The sequence below is a fragment of the Carlito syrichta genome, unplaced genomic scaffold (assembly GCF_000164805.1).
Source record: "Carlito syrichta isolate Samal-C Ts95f unplaced genomic scaffold, Tarsius_syrichta-2.0.1 Scaffold270720, whole genome shotgun sequence".
In the NCBI taxonomy this organism is placed as follows: Eukaryota; Metazoa; Chordata; class Mammalia; order Primates; family Tarsiidae; genus Carlito; species Carlito syrichta.
In genome coordinates this window covers 281,145-293,316 of record NW_007214816.1, presented here as the reverse complement: position 1 = coordinate 293,316, position 12,172 = coordinate 281,145, and the positions used below count along the sequence as shown (strand labels likewise).

Sequence of the window (12,172 nt, the reverse complement as noted above, 5' to 3'; positions counted from 1 at the left end):
AGGTATAATACCTACCCCATGATCAGGGAGTGAAATGAAAGGTTTCTTACAAAAATGAAAGCACTTTACTCTCAACCCTAACTAGTCTTTAATATTTTGCCTCCAGCACAAAGCATTTTAACATTCACTATAATCTCTCTTGATAGAAAAATGGTCTCTCAAATCATAGACAACTAACATGATATTAAACACCAGAATTTTTATTAGTGAAAGGCACTTAGGAACTCAAATTTTTTTTTCTAATCTTAGAGCATATAGACAACTTTAAAAAAAAACCCTTTAAATTAGAAAAGTAGTAGATTTTAAAACATCTCCTAATTTAAACATTTGAAGCCCATTTTTCCTCATGCAACATGACTCTTTCAAACACCTTTAATACAGACATATTTTATTAGGCAAATATATAACACTTCCAATAGCTTGAGAAGATATTCTTTCTCTGGAGAGCAATTTCCCTTTCTAATCATCTGTGTCGTAAAGGTTTGAGTAAGTGTAGGGAATAGAGAAAATCATCCAAAGAATAATATAATTGATAGAGATGGGGCTAGCCTTTCATTTGACATAATTCAAACACTTGTTTAACAGCATTAATCATTTTCTTTCAAAAAAATCAAAGAAATTTCAGTTTTATGCTTCCCAAAGACATTCACTTGGGTGAGCCAAGTGGCCTCCCAAAATACCATAAGCACTCACTTTTGGAATTGATGAATTTCATCAGGATCCTAGCGTCTGCAATTGTCTGGTCTCTTGGGTCAACATGAGTAGAAAGTTTTCTCTGAATCTGCACGTCATAGAATGACGCTTAATGATCTCAGAGAAGAACCTACTTAAGCAGAAAACTGAAAACAATTTAACTTTGGAAAACTCGGGGCCCAATTTAGCAAGAAGCAATGTCTTTCAGGTGAACAAAAGAAAGATGGGCTGCTTAGCAGTTGTTGGAAATGAGGTTAGTAAGAAAATGAAACAAGCTCACAGATTTATTTAGGTGAAAAAAACCCGCACTGTTCTAATGCTGGTAGAGTGGCAATGTCAAACAAAGGTATTCAGTCAACCAGCACCTAATCTGAGTGTCCAAACAAACTCAATCATATACTCTTGTTCTTCTTAAACTAATTCTTGAATAATATTCTTTACTAAAACATAAAAAAAGAAAGATATAACCTCAATCTACAAACTGGGAGAAAACACTCATTTCATCCTGCTAATAACCCAACACAGAACTATCTTCAATTCTCATGGAGACTATTTTCTGAGAGTGTTTCTATTCTAAGATATTTTCTCTTCCATAGTAAGAATTAGGACAGGGATCACAAAACTGAAGTGCATGTAGGGTTCAGGAAGGTAACATAAAAGGATGAAAAGGACTTAGTGAAGATTGGGATAACTTGGTAAGATCAAATTTTGTCTAAAAGTAATGACCATTACTCAACTCCAGTCTTGCAAAAATTAGATTCCAGAGTCTCAAATTTTCAAGATATAAATATGAAATTTTACATGCAAATTCTTAACTTTAAAATATTTGTAACCAATTGAAATTTTAAATAATACTTTGCTGGCCAAACAAATCCTATCTGTGTGTCTGATTTCTTCTGCCAATTTGCAAGCTCAAAATTGGAAGAAGAAAATGAGAAATGGCTAATCAAAGAGATGATATCAGGGTCACTATGCTTAAGTTACTGGTGAATTCTTGTGTTTTCCTTAATTGTCAAGAACTTGTTAGAAGATCTCCAGAGAATTTTACATGTCAGAGGAAAGCAACAGTCATCAAATACTGAAGATTCTGTCAGTGCTGTCTGTCACAGGGAAGATCATGCAAACACCCAGCTTACAGAGGCGCTTCTAAACCAACATGGGGCTGGTGGAAGAGAAAATTCCAAGCATCAAGAAATGCAGTGTACAGGCCATATATCATTGAGAAAAAATGCAGGGAAACACAAAGAAACCAAGTTCTTTTCATCAAGTCAATAATATTTATAGCCTATGGGTGGTGCCAAAATATGTCAGGAAATGCCAGTATCTTTCTTTGTAAAGTAAGTTCAGACAATATTTAAATATAGTATATATCACTGGGAAGAATAAGGAAAACTCATACTTCCTACTCTTCTCAAAAAACTTTATAAAAGATTCAGGGCCAATCTAGAACTCTTTTGCTCCAAACCAACGTTTCACTATTTAATGTTTTAAGGTCAACATTTCCTAGACATTTCTAGACAATCCTAACAGTTAATAAGGACAACACAGAATGAATTAGCAATGGATCACTCAAGGCTCAACTTCATCTCCTTTCCTTTTTCCCACTGAGGCCCCTGACATCTTCAACTCATTTAGCTCCAACCACTTCTCTGAATCAGCAAAGTTTACTCTTCTTTCAGAAAAGGAATAGAAAATGACCTACAGAACAAAGTTAAAAGCCAAACCCTCTGTATCCTCCCATCAAGAATGGTACCTGTTCAGGCTTCAGACCCGGTGGGACCCAGGCATACTCTTCCAAGGCGCAGCCTGAGTCATCATCCGAGGTCGAGTTCCTCTGGAAGTCGAACATGAGTTTGCTGATGGTCTTCTCCATCTCCAGCGGCATCACTGTTACCATGTGCTCCTCCTGGGGACACTTGCAGTGCAGGCAGATCTTCCTGCAGAGAGCAAAGGTGACAAGTGAGAAAGAAGGAAAAAGAAACCATTTTTTCAAGAGGCTGCTAGTCACCAGCTCTTAGATCCCAAACTATAACCACATTCCTTGGCAACAGGCTTCTGGCAAAGGCATCTCAAACAGTGTTCCAGAACACGCCTGTCTTTGTAGAAGGTGTGGTACATGTATGTGAAAACAACATGAAAGGTTGAGGGCCACCAGGTAAGCGTGCTAAGGGTGTTTAAATATGGACTCTGACCTTCTCTCTGTATCAGTATCCTAAGAGGAATACTAACACAGTTTTAATTTTACTAGATAGACTGCTGGAGATGAACCATAACCACAATTTCCTTGACTGTAATAGCAATTAAATATACATAATACATATTCTGACCACAAATATTACCCAAAGATTTAACAAATACTGACAACATACTGTTTTATAAAAGGTTCCTAAGCCTTGGAAAACAGAAGACGTGGTTTTAAAAATAATTGCGGGTAAAATTTTCTTTAAAAAGAAGAACAAATGTGTTTTGTTTTCTTACTAAACTTTCCTAATGAGATCTGGCCCTTAAGCTCTCAGAGGAAAGACAACTGCACCTCCAATAAAGATCCCTGTAGGTTTGAAATTCTAATTAGAAATCCAAATTTTCCCTATGTTGGTGGGGTTTTTTATATACAAGAAGATCATGCATGTGAATTATTTCAAAAGGTAGCAGCCAAAGATAAAAATCTCCCAAACTGAACATTTCTCTTTTAAGGTTACCATCTGTTCCCTTATCCATGGCTACAGAAATGATGAAGCAATAAATATGTTGATGTCAGCAACACAAAAGCATTGCTAGCTTCCACCAATAATATAAAAAGAGAAGAAAAGAATGAAGAAGGAACATTTTAAGGAAATAAGCTATTCTATGTGTACCCTTTTCTTTATTATTAGTTTCAGTAGCATCTTATAAAGGCAATGAAAGAGCCCAGAATCCTAATCCCCAGATGTGCCTGAATTTTTTGATAACAGCTTTGTAAAGACAGGATTCACATACCATAAAATTCACACACACCATTTTAAAGTGTATAATTCATGGCTCTTAATATATTCAGAGAGTTGTACAATCATCACCATATCTAATTTTATAACATTTTCATCACCCCCAAAAGAAACTTCGGGAGCATTAGCAGTAACTTCCCATATTCATCCTGCTCGCAGGCCCTGGCAACCACTCATCTATTTTCTGTCTCTATGGTTTTGCCTATTCTAGACATTTCATATACATGGAATAATATGTGGTCTTTTGAAACTGGCTTATTTCGTGTAGAATGATGTTTCAAGGTTAATCCACATTGTAATCATGTACAATCCTTCATTCCCTTTTATTCCTGAATAATATACCATTGTGTAGCTATACCACATTTTCTACTCATCAGTTGGAAGACATTTAAACTACTTCTGCTTTTTGGCTTTTGTGAATAATGATGTTTAAAATATATATGTAAAAATTTTTTGGTGGATACGTGTTTTTCATTCTCTTGGGTACATACCTAGAAATGAAATTGCTGGGTCATAGGGTGACTTTAACATTTTGAAGAACTGTCAAACTGTGTTCCAAAATATCTGCACCATTGTACATCTCCACTATTAATAAATGAGTGTTTCATTTCCTCCACATACTTGCCACACTTATTGTCTTTTTGATTGTAGCTATTCTAGTGGGTATGAAGTGGTATAATTGTGGTTTTGATTTGCATTTCCCTAATGATTAATAATGCTGAGCATCTTTTTATGTGCTTAATATATATCTTCTTTGGAGAACTGTCTATTCAGATCCTTAGTCCATTTTTAAAACTGGGTGATTTGTATTTTAATTGCTGAGCTGTAAGTGTTCTTTATATATTCTCTGGAAACAAGTCCTTTAACAGATACATGTTAGGACATTTTTCCCCCATTCTATGGGTTGTCCTTTCACTTTCTTGATGATGTCCACTGAGCACAAAAGCTTTTAATTTTGAAGGAGTCCAATTTATTATTTTTTGTTGTTGTTGCTTTTGTTTTTGGTATCATATCTAAGAAACCATTGCCCAACCCCTGGTCATAAAGATTTACTCTTATATTTTAATCTAAGAGATTTATGGTGTCAGCTCTTACATTTAGGTCTATGACCCACTTTGAGTTAATTTTTGTATATGGCATGCAATAGGAGTCCAACTTCATCCTCTTATAGTTAACCAGTTGTTTCAGCACAATTTGTTGAAAATAATAGTTCTTCCCCATTGAATTGTCTTGGTACCCTTATCAAAAACCAATTAACCATAATTGTAAAAGTTTATTTCTGGATTCTCAATTATTTCATTGATCTATATGTCCATTCTTATGCCAGTATCACCCTGTCTTGATGATTTAGGTTTGTAATAAGTTTTGAAATTATGAAGTAAAAATCTTGCAACTTTGTTTTTTAAAAAAATTGTTTTGGCTCTCCTTGGTCCCTTGAATTTTAGGATTAGCTTGTGAATTTCTGCAAAAAAAGGTCAGCTGGGATTTTGATAGGAATGTAATGACTCTGTAGGTCAATTTGGGACATATTGTCATCTTAATTTTCCAACCCATGAACACAAGATGCTTATTTATTTCAATTTACCTTAATTTCTTTCAATGATATTTTGTGGTTTTTCAGGTACAAGTCTTATACTTCTTTTGTTAAGTTTATTCCTAAGTATTTTATTCTTTTTGATGCTATTGTAATTGGAATTGTTCTCTATTTCATTTTCACATTGTATCGTATTGAAACAGAAATAATTTTTTTGTTTTGGTAGACAGAGTTTTTCTCTTGCCCAGGCTAGTCTCAAGCCCCTGGCCTCAAGCAATCCTCCCATCTTGGTCTCCCAAAGTGCTGGGATTACAGGTGTGAGTCACCATTCCTGGCCCTGAAGCAGAAACGATACTTACATTGAAATTGAATCATATAATCTTGCTCATTTATTAGTTTGTGTGTGTGTATGTGTGTGTGCATTCTTTAGAATTTTCTATATACATGACTATGTCATATGTGAATAGAGATAGTTTTATTTTTTTCCTTTTCAACCTGATATCCTTTCTTTGTTTTATCTTATTGTCCTGGCTAGAACCTCCAGTACAATGTTAAATAGAAACAACAATGTAGACTTCCTTTTCTTGTTCCTGATCTTAGGAACAAGATCTAACATAATACTTTTGCCATTAAGTATTATGTTAGTTGTGGGTTTTTTTAGGTGTCCTTTATCAGGTTGAGGAAAGTCTATGCTAGTTTGCTATTTTGATTACAAAAGGTTGCTGGATTTTATCAAATGCTTTTTCTGTATCTTTTGAGGTGATTAGTTATTTTTTGTCCTTATTCTATTAATGTGTCAGATTTTTTTTTATTTTTATTTTTTCAGTTAAGGTCTTACTCTGTTACCCAAGCTGGAGTGCAGTGGCATGATCACAACAATCATGGCTCATGGCAGCCTCGACTTCCTGGGCTCAGGAGATTTTTCCATCTCAGCATTCCAAGTAACTGGGACTACAGGGAGGTGTTACCACATCTAATTAATTTTTTGATTTTTGGAAGAGATGAGGTTTCACTATGTTGCCCAGGTTGGTCTTTAACTACTGGACTCAAGTAATCTACCCACTTTGGTCTCCCAAAGTGCTGGGATTACAGGCATAAGCCACCATGCCCAGCCTATTGTGCCTGAATTTTGACATAAAAATGTACTTGAAGAAACAAAATCATTTTAGTCTAGCCAAGTTAGGCTTGTCAGCTTCTCCCACTTCCTGCTTTTCATCAGATTGAAAATATACACAGACAGAATGGACACCTCAGATCTGGTTTGCATCTCCAAACTCACAGAAGTTCCATCCAGGCCCTGGTTGTTGCTTTTAAAACTAGTCAGAGCTCATTTTAACAGTGACTCCTTAATTAATCAGCTACTGTAAAGTGGTCAGGGCTATTGAGAAGCAGTTCGATTTCCTCCCCCCAGAACTTTTTATGGCAATATATGACTTAAGAAAAAAAAGTTTCAGTGTGATTAAGTTTCAGTGTGATTAGTAAGCTCTTCAGTGACTAATGCTTTTTACTAGAAAGTCATACGTTAAAATCAAAATGTAGAAGAATTTTACCAAATTCGGTCCCCAGAATATCCATCAATGAAGCTCATTTATTGAGCAATCCAGGGAAGAGCACACTATCTAATGCTGGATGGACATGATCTAATGAGCTGAAACTCCAGAAGAAGGAATACAAACAAGAAGAAAGCAAAACACAGGAGGACAGAATCAGATCCAGTACGAGCATCGATGAGTAGAAGGATAAACAGAAAAGAGAGGCAGGAGAAGGTGAAGGGCCCTATGTGGCCATACAGCAAATGACTATCATGCACCTACCACTTGCTAAGGTTTGCTCTCGGTGCTTGGGCACCTAACAAAAACAAAGATCCCTGCCCTCACGGCCTATGTTCTCAGAGGGGAGAAACGTGAAATAAACAATAAATATCACAAGTCATCAATCACCTAGCATATTAAAGATACTGTGGAGCGCTATGGAGAACAAGAGAGAACAAGTAGGACAAAGGTGGTCAGAATGGGAAGAAGGCATATGCCAAGCATTATGCATAGTATTTGTCTTGCTGTATACCTTATGTACATGATCCCAGATTCGCCCATCAGTCCTCCAAGGAGGGACTTATCATCCCTACTTTCCATAGAAGAAAACAAAAGCTCAGAGCCGTTAAGCAATGTGTCCAAAGTAAACCTTAATTAGCGAGCAAAGCAGGGACTCAAAATAGAGTCTACCTGACACTCGGATAAAAAAATTGCTTATAGAAAACATATCTGATTCCAACCACAGAATACCCTTTTACTCCTAAACACAAACTCACTCAGGAAAAGTAAAACCAAGAAGGAGAAAAAGTAAACAAAACAAAAATAGTAAATCAAAACAGAGAAGACCTTATTTGTCTTTCCTGCTAGCTGCCTGCCTTCTATACCTCATCTATAATTAACAGGCTCTCTCATGGCAAGGCATTTTTATTTGCAAAGAATTTTCAGCCTTTGAATGATTCCATGACAGCCTTTGAAAACAGCTAATTTAATAAACTCTGTCTATACATTGGGAACCAAAGGCCCTGACTCTCAGAAAGGGGCAGGGCATCAGAGGTAATACCAAGAAGATTTCTCTTTATTCTTGTGTTTCTCCTTCTTTGGCAAAATGCACACAGCAACACCTAAGAGGTCTCTCTTTCAACACACTGATTAAAGCTTTTCACCTGAATGAAGCATATTCAGAAGTGTGTGGGGAAATATATGATTTGGCTTTTTTTAAAATAGACATTTATGAAAATAGAACCTGCTAGTAAAGCAGGATTTCATTTAAAAAAAAAAAAAACATACAAAGAATGCAATTGGTTTCATTCTGTCAGAGTTGACATTCTACCTGCACATAATTGGGTTTGTGAATGACAGGTTTCCAAGGAATAAACCATGATTCAGAAAGTAGAGATTCTGCATTCTCCTTCCTCTCCTGCCACTATCCCAAAACAACCTCTGTAAACTCTGCACTCCAAAGTTGTAGCTATGAATTCATCGCTTCCATACCTCAGAAGCCATAATGGGCTCTTCCATAGTTTATACAGTATTGGCAGGTGGAGGTTCTCTGTTTAACTGTCTCTGAGTAGCTCAGTCATCTGTACCAGCAGCCATATCATATGGAAAATGACTAATAATTTATACTGATTATCTTGCCTCCCATTACACGGAAGGATTCAGATGGGAGATGGGAGGCAGTGGGGATACGTATCCTTGAGATGTTGACAGGTTATTTACAACACTGAACCCTGAACTGCAAGGTCTTGTTTTGTGTGAGAAGTGACAGGATAAAGGCATAAAGGGATCTTCCTTTATAACATGATTTTTGACACATCCAAGTTGCAAACTGTAGAAATGTAGACTTGAATGGGACTGTAAACATCATCTTTTTTTTTTCTTTCCTTCTCTGTGTCTCTTATCCACCACCCTTTTCATAATGAGAGGAAAATAGATTTTGTGAAAGAAATCATGAGTGGCAACTCAAAATATAAAAAGGAGATGCCTGAGTTGATGGGGGAGAAGATAACAAACCCAACTTCTCTCCAGCTCAATTTCCTTCCCAATCTCCAGGCACATTCATGGCCCCAAGATCCTCAAGGTTCCAAAGACACAAGTCTAAAAACGACCGTACTTTCCAGACTCATTTCTAGCACATAGCAAAATACGAAGTCGAGGCTGGATAATTTCAAAGAAAGAAAAAAACTAGTGGCTGTTGATGGCTTCTAAGAGATAATTCCTAATCATCACACTCTGCACATAAATAATGACTCCAGTCATGGAAAATTGTCTATCTGGTTGCCAAGACATTACATGGAGTTGCACAGGGAGTAGAGGGCTATCCCAATGACTCTGACTGCATAGCTTTGAGGCAGGGATCAGGAATGTGCATTTTCACCAGTGTGCCAGGTGACCATGATGCAGCTGGTCCTCCATGCACAACTGGAGGACAATCTTCTGTAGCAGCCTCCTCCTCAGAAAGGAGCAGCTCAGAGTATGGTTTAAAAACAGGTGTGGCTTCCACTGACATACCCAATGGTCTTGGCAACTCTTGGCAATGTACAAATGTACATTTTCATACTGTCTCAGGGGACCTATGCCAATCCCTTCTGGCCACCATATCTTAAGCACTTTCATCGCTGAGACCACCTGCCTCTCAGCTGGGCACCCGCTGGGGCATGCATATGAAAAGGTGCTGCTGAGAGGCAAGACTACATCAGCCATGACCACGGTGTCTCTTGTTGCCAGCCCTGCCATCTGTCCTCCTGCCTTCCACCTTCCCTGTGGTGTGGACTCCTCTGTCTCAAGTCTGTAGCCAGATCAGTTTCAGGCCACTTTCACGCACAGGGGGAAGAGGCAGACTGCTTAAAGAGTGGCTCGGCCCCAGCACAAACCAAGTGACTGATGAAGAATGTGCAACTCGGGACTCCACATGGCAACGCCCCAGGCAGCCAAGGTCAGGTGTGGGAAAATACACTTTCGTTAAAGACGAAGACCAAAAATAACCTACAGGCCCCCATAGCTTTTTGCTAAATAACAGATGTGTCTTAGGCATTTAAATTCTTCTATGACTCTCACTCACTAAAGGTGAAAGAATAGCTCTTTTTGTGCTTAATAATAAAGTAAAAGAGGAGAATCACTTTCCTCTTTGTTATATATATAACTTAAAATTACTGTTTCCATATCCTTCATAAGAAAAGCAGTACACAATTAACACAGAAAAAAATAAGAAATTATAGATAAGCAAAAAGAAGAAAAGAATTTCAAAACACTCAGAGTCCCAAAGATAATCACCATTAAACAGAAACAGCTGCTGGTTCTTTTTTCCCTTAGTGTTAAGAGACTGAAGACCAGACTTCACTCTGTGTCCATCAGCCAGAGCCAGGGTACGAGACTCTGGCCTGGAATGACAAGACATGAGCCAGAGCCACCCACACATGCACACGCAACACTCTCAGCAAATAGATGTGCATTATTCAATCCAGATAAACGGGTGTGTTCTGATCTGGTGCCTTGTAGCAGGATCAAGAATTCACTTATGTTGTGTAAAAGATACCACCAACGTGGAAATTACATATACCATATACATACAGGTATCACAGACTTAAGTTAGGTCCCTTAAATAAAAAACATCTGACAACCAGATTTCAATAGCTATCAACTTGCAATTTTCTGTGCAAGTGGAGAGAGATGGGGCATGGATAATTTAAAACCACTAAGACTTGGCTCTGAATCATGTCTTTGTACGTTGGTCTCCAATGCTGTGATAACTTACATCACCTCAAACCATATAACGGATCTGCCCTGGGAAGGGCTGACGCAGAAGCTGGGAGGGGGCCCGACTTTCTCAGTCTGCCCTGCTGCCTGTTTCTCCTGAGTTTCCAATGAAAGCAACGACTCTTCCCACGCACACACAGCACCAGACTAAAATGAGCCAAACATTCTTTTCAGGTGTACTGCCCTTTGGTAACACCTTCCCCGGGTTTTAGGAGGTAATTAAGTGTTTTGGGGGGAAGAGAGTTTTTACCGAACCACAGGCTGCCTAGAAAAGGTAAGCAAATAAAGGGACAGTGGGTGTTGTTAGCAAAAAAAAGGTATTATCCTGTGGTGTTCAAATGAATCAGTAAGAACTGGAAGCAAGGCCTGCCTGCCCTAAGATATTGCTGAGATAATCCTGCCCTGAATAAGAGTTATTAAAACAGCTGTCGCAAAGAACACAAGCTGTATTCCTCACAAACTGCATGGGTCACATTATCATTTGACCCCCACACAGGACTTCAGCTCTACTTTACACATTCCTCACAAAACACAAGCAGAGGGGCAGAACGTCAGGAAGAAAAGGAGGAAGGAAGAAAATGTATTTGTGGAGACAGGCTAAAACAAAACAGAAACGTTCCAAGAGGTAAAAATCTGCTCCAAAGGATCAAGAATTCCAGATGGCAGGTGTTACCTCCAGGCCCTGTTGTTCTACTTGCAATATGCGCTTTGGTGCTGGGGATGGCAGGTGAGGGGTGAATGCAGTAGCTATGTTTTACTGTTAATATAACTGCTCACATTTATGGAGGATTTATAATATTCATATTATTTTCACATAGTTTATCTGGTTTATTCATTCTCAGTAGTCCTGTAAAGTTGGCACTTTTTATCCATTTAACATATGTAAAAATGTAGGCTATCAACCCATAAGTGACTTGACTGAAGTTATACAGATCAGAACCTGTGTCATCTGATTCCCAAACCAATGCTTTCTACCATCCTGTTTTATGTAGAGCAGCCAAATATTTCTTCCTTCTTGTCCTCCATTCATCCATTCATCTACCCAGCCATCCATCCATATCCATCCATACTCCAAATCTATCTATCCATCCAAGCAACCAAACGACACTGATTGAACACTTACTGTGTGCTAGACACTTTATTAACATGCTGGATGTGAAACAGTGATTAAGACAGAGAGTATCCTTATCCTCATGGAATTTCGAGCCAAGTGAGGAAGATAATCAACAGTCAAGTAAGCAAACAAATAAACCTGCCATTTAGAGACTGTGATACATGTTATGATAGAAATAAACAGGAAATCAGAAAGAGAGAAACTGAGACTGGGTCAGAACAGTCCTCCCCACTGAAGTGACATTTGAGTCATGATGAGAAGGTTGACTACCAGGCAGCTCTAAGAAACACCAGAGTGAGAGTTTTCCCAGCAGAGGAAGAGCGAGCACACAAGTCCCGAGGTGGAGAAGAGGGTAGTGAGTCATTCTCAGGAGGGGATGTTGTGGCCTCCCTCCTCCCCCATCGCTGTCTCCATTCATGACAGTGACCAAACTGGCTGAGTCACTGCCTGTCTCAAAGCCCAAGCACAGATGTGAAATGCAGGGGACAGTGCCATCAGAGTGGGTGTAGGAAAGCTTTCCCATTCTCCTTAACTCTTTCCTCCCTGGAATTCCTATATCCCT

The 12,172-nt window shown here is 38.3% G+C and overlaps 1 protein-coding gene across 1 annotated transcript in view; it reads right to left on the bottom strand.

Moving 5' to 3' along the window:
* The window catches only part of PRICKLE2 (prickle planar cell polarity protein 2), a 119,461-nt gene that overhangs the window by 91,545 nt on the left and 15,744 nt on the right, over positions 1–12,172 (bottom strand). Inside the window, exon 2 of the mRNA XM_008052268.2 lies at positions 2,447–2,630. Within this exon, the coding sequence (XP_008050459.1) occupies positions 2,447–2,590 (144 nt within the window). The 5' untranslated portion in view covers positions 2,591–2,630. The remainder of the gene's footprint in view (positions 1–2,446; positions 2,631–12,172) is intronic.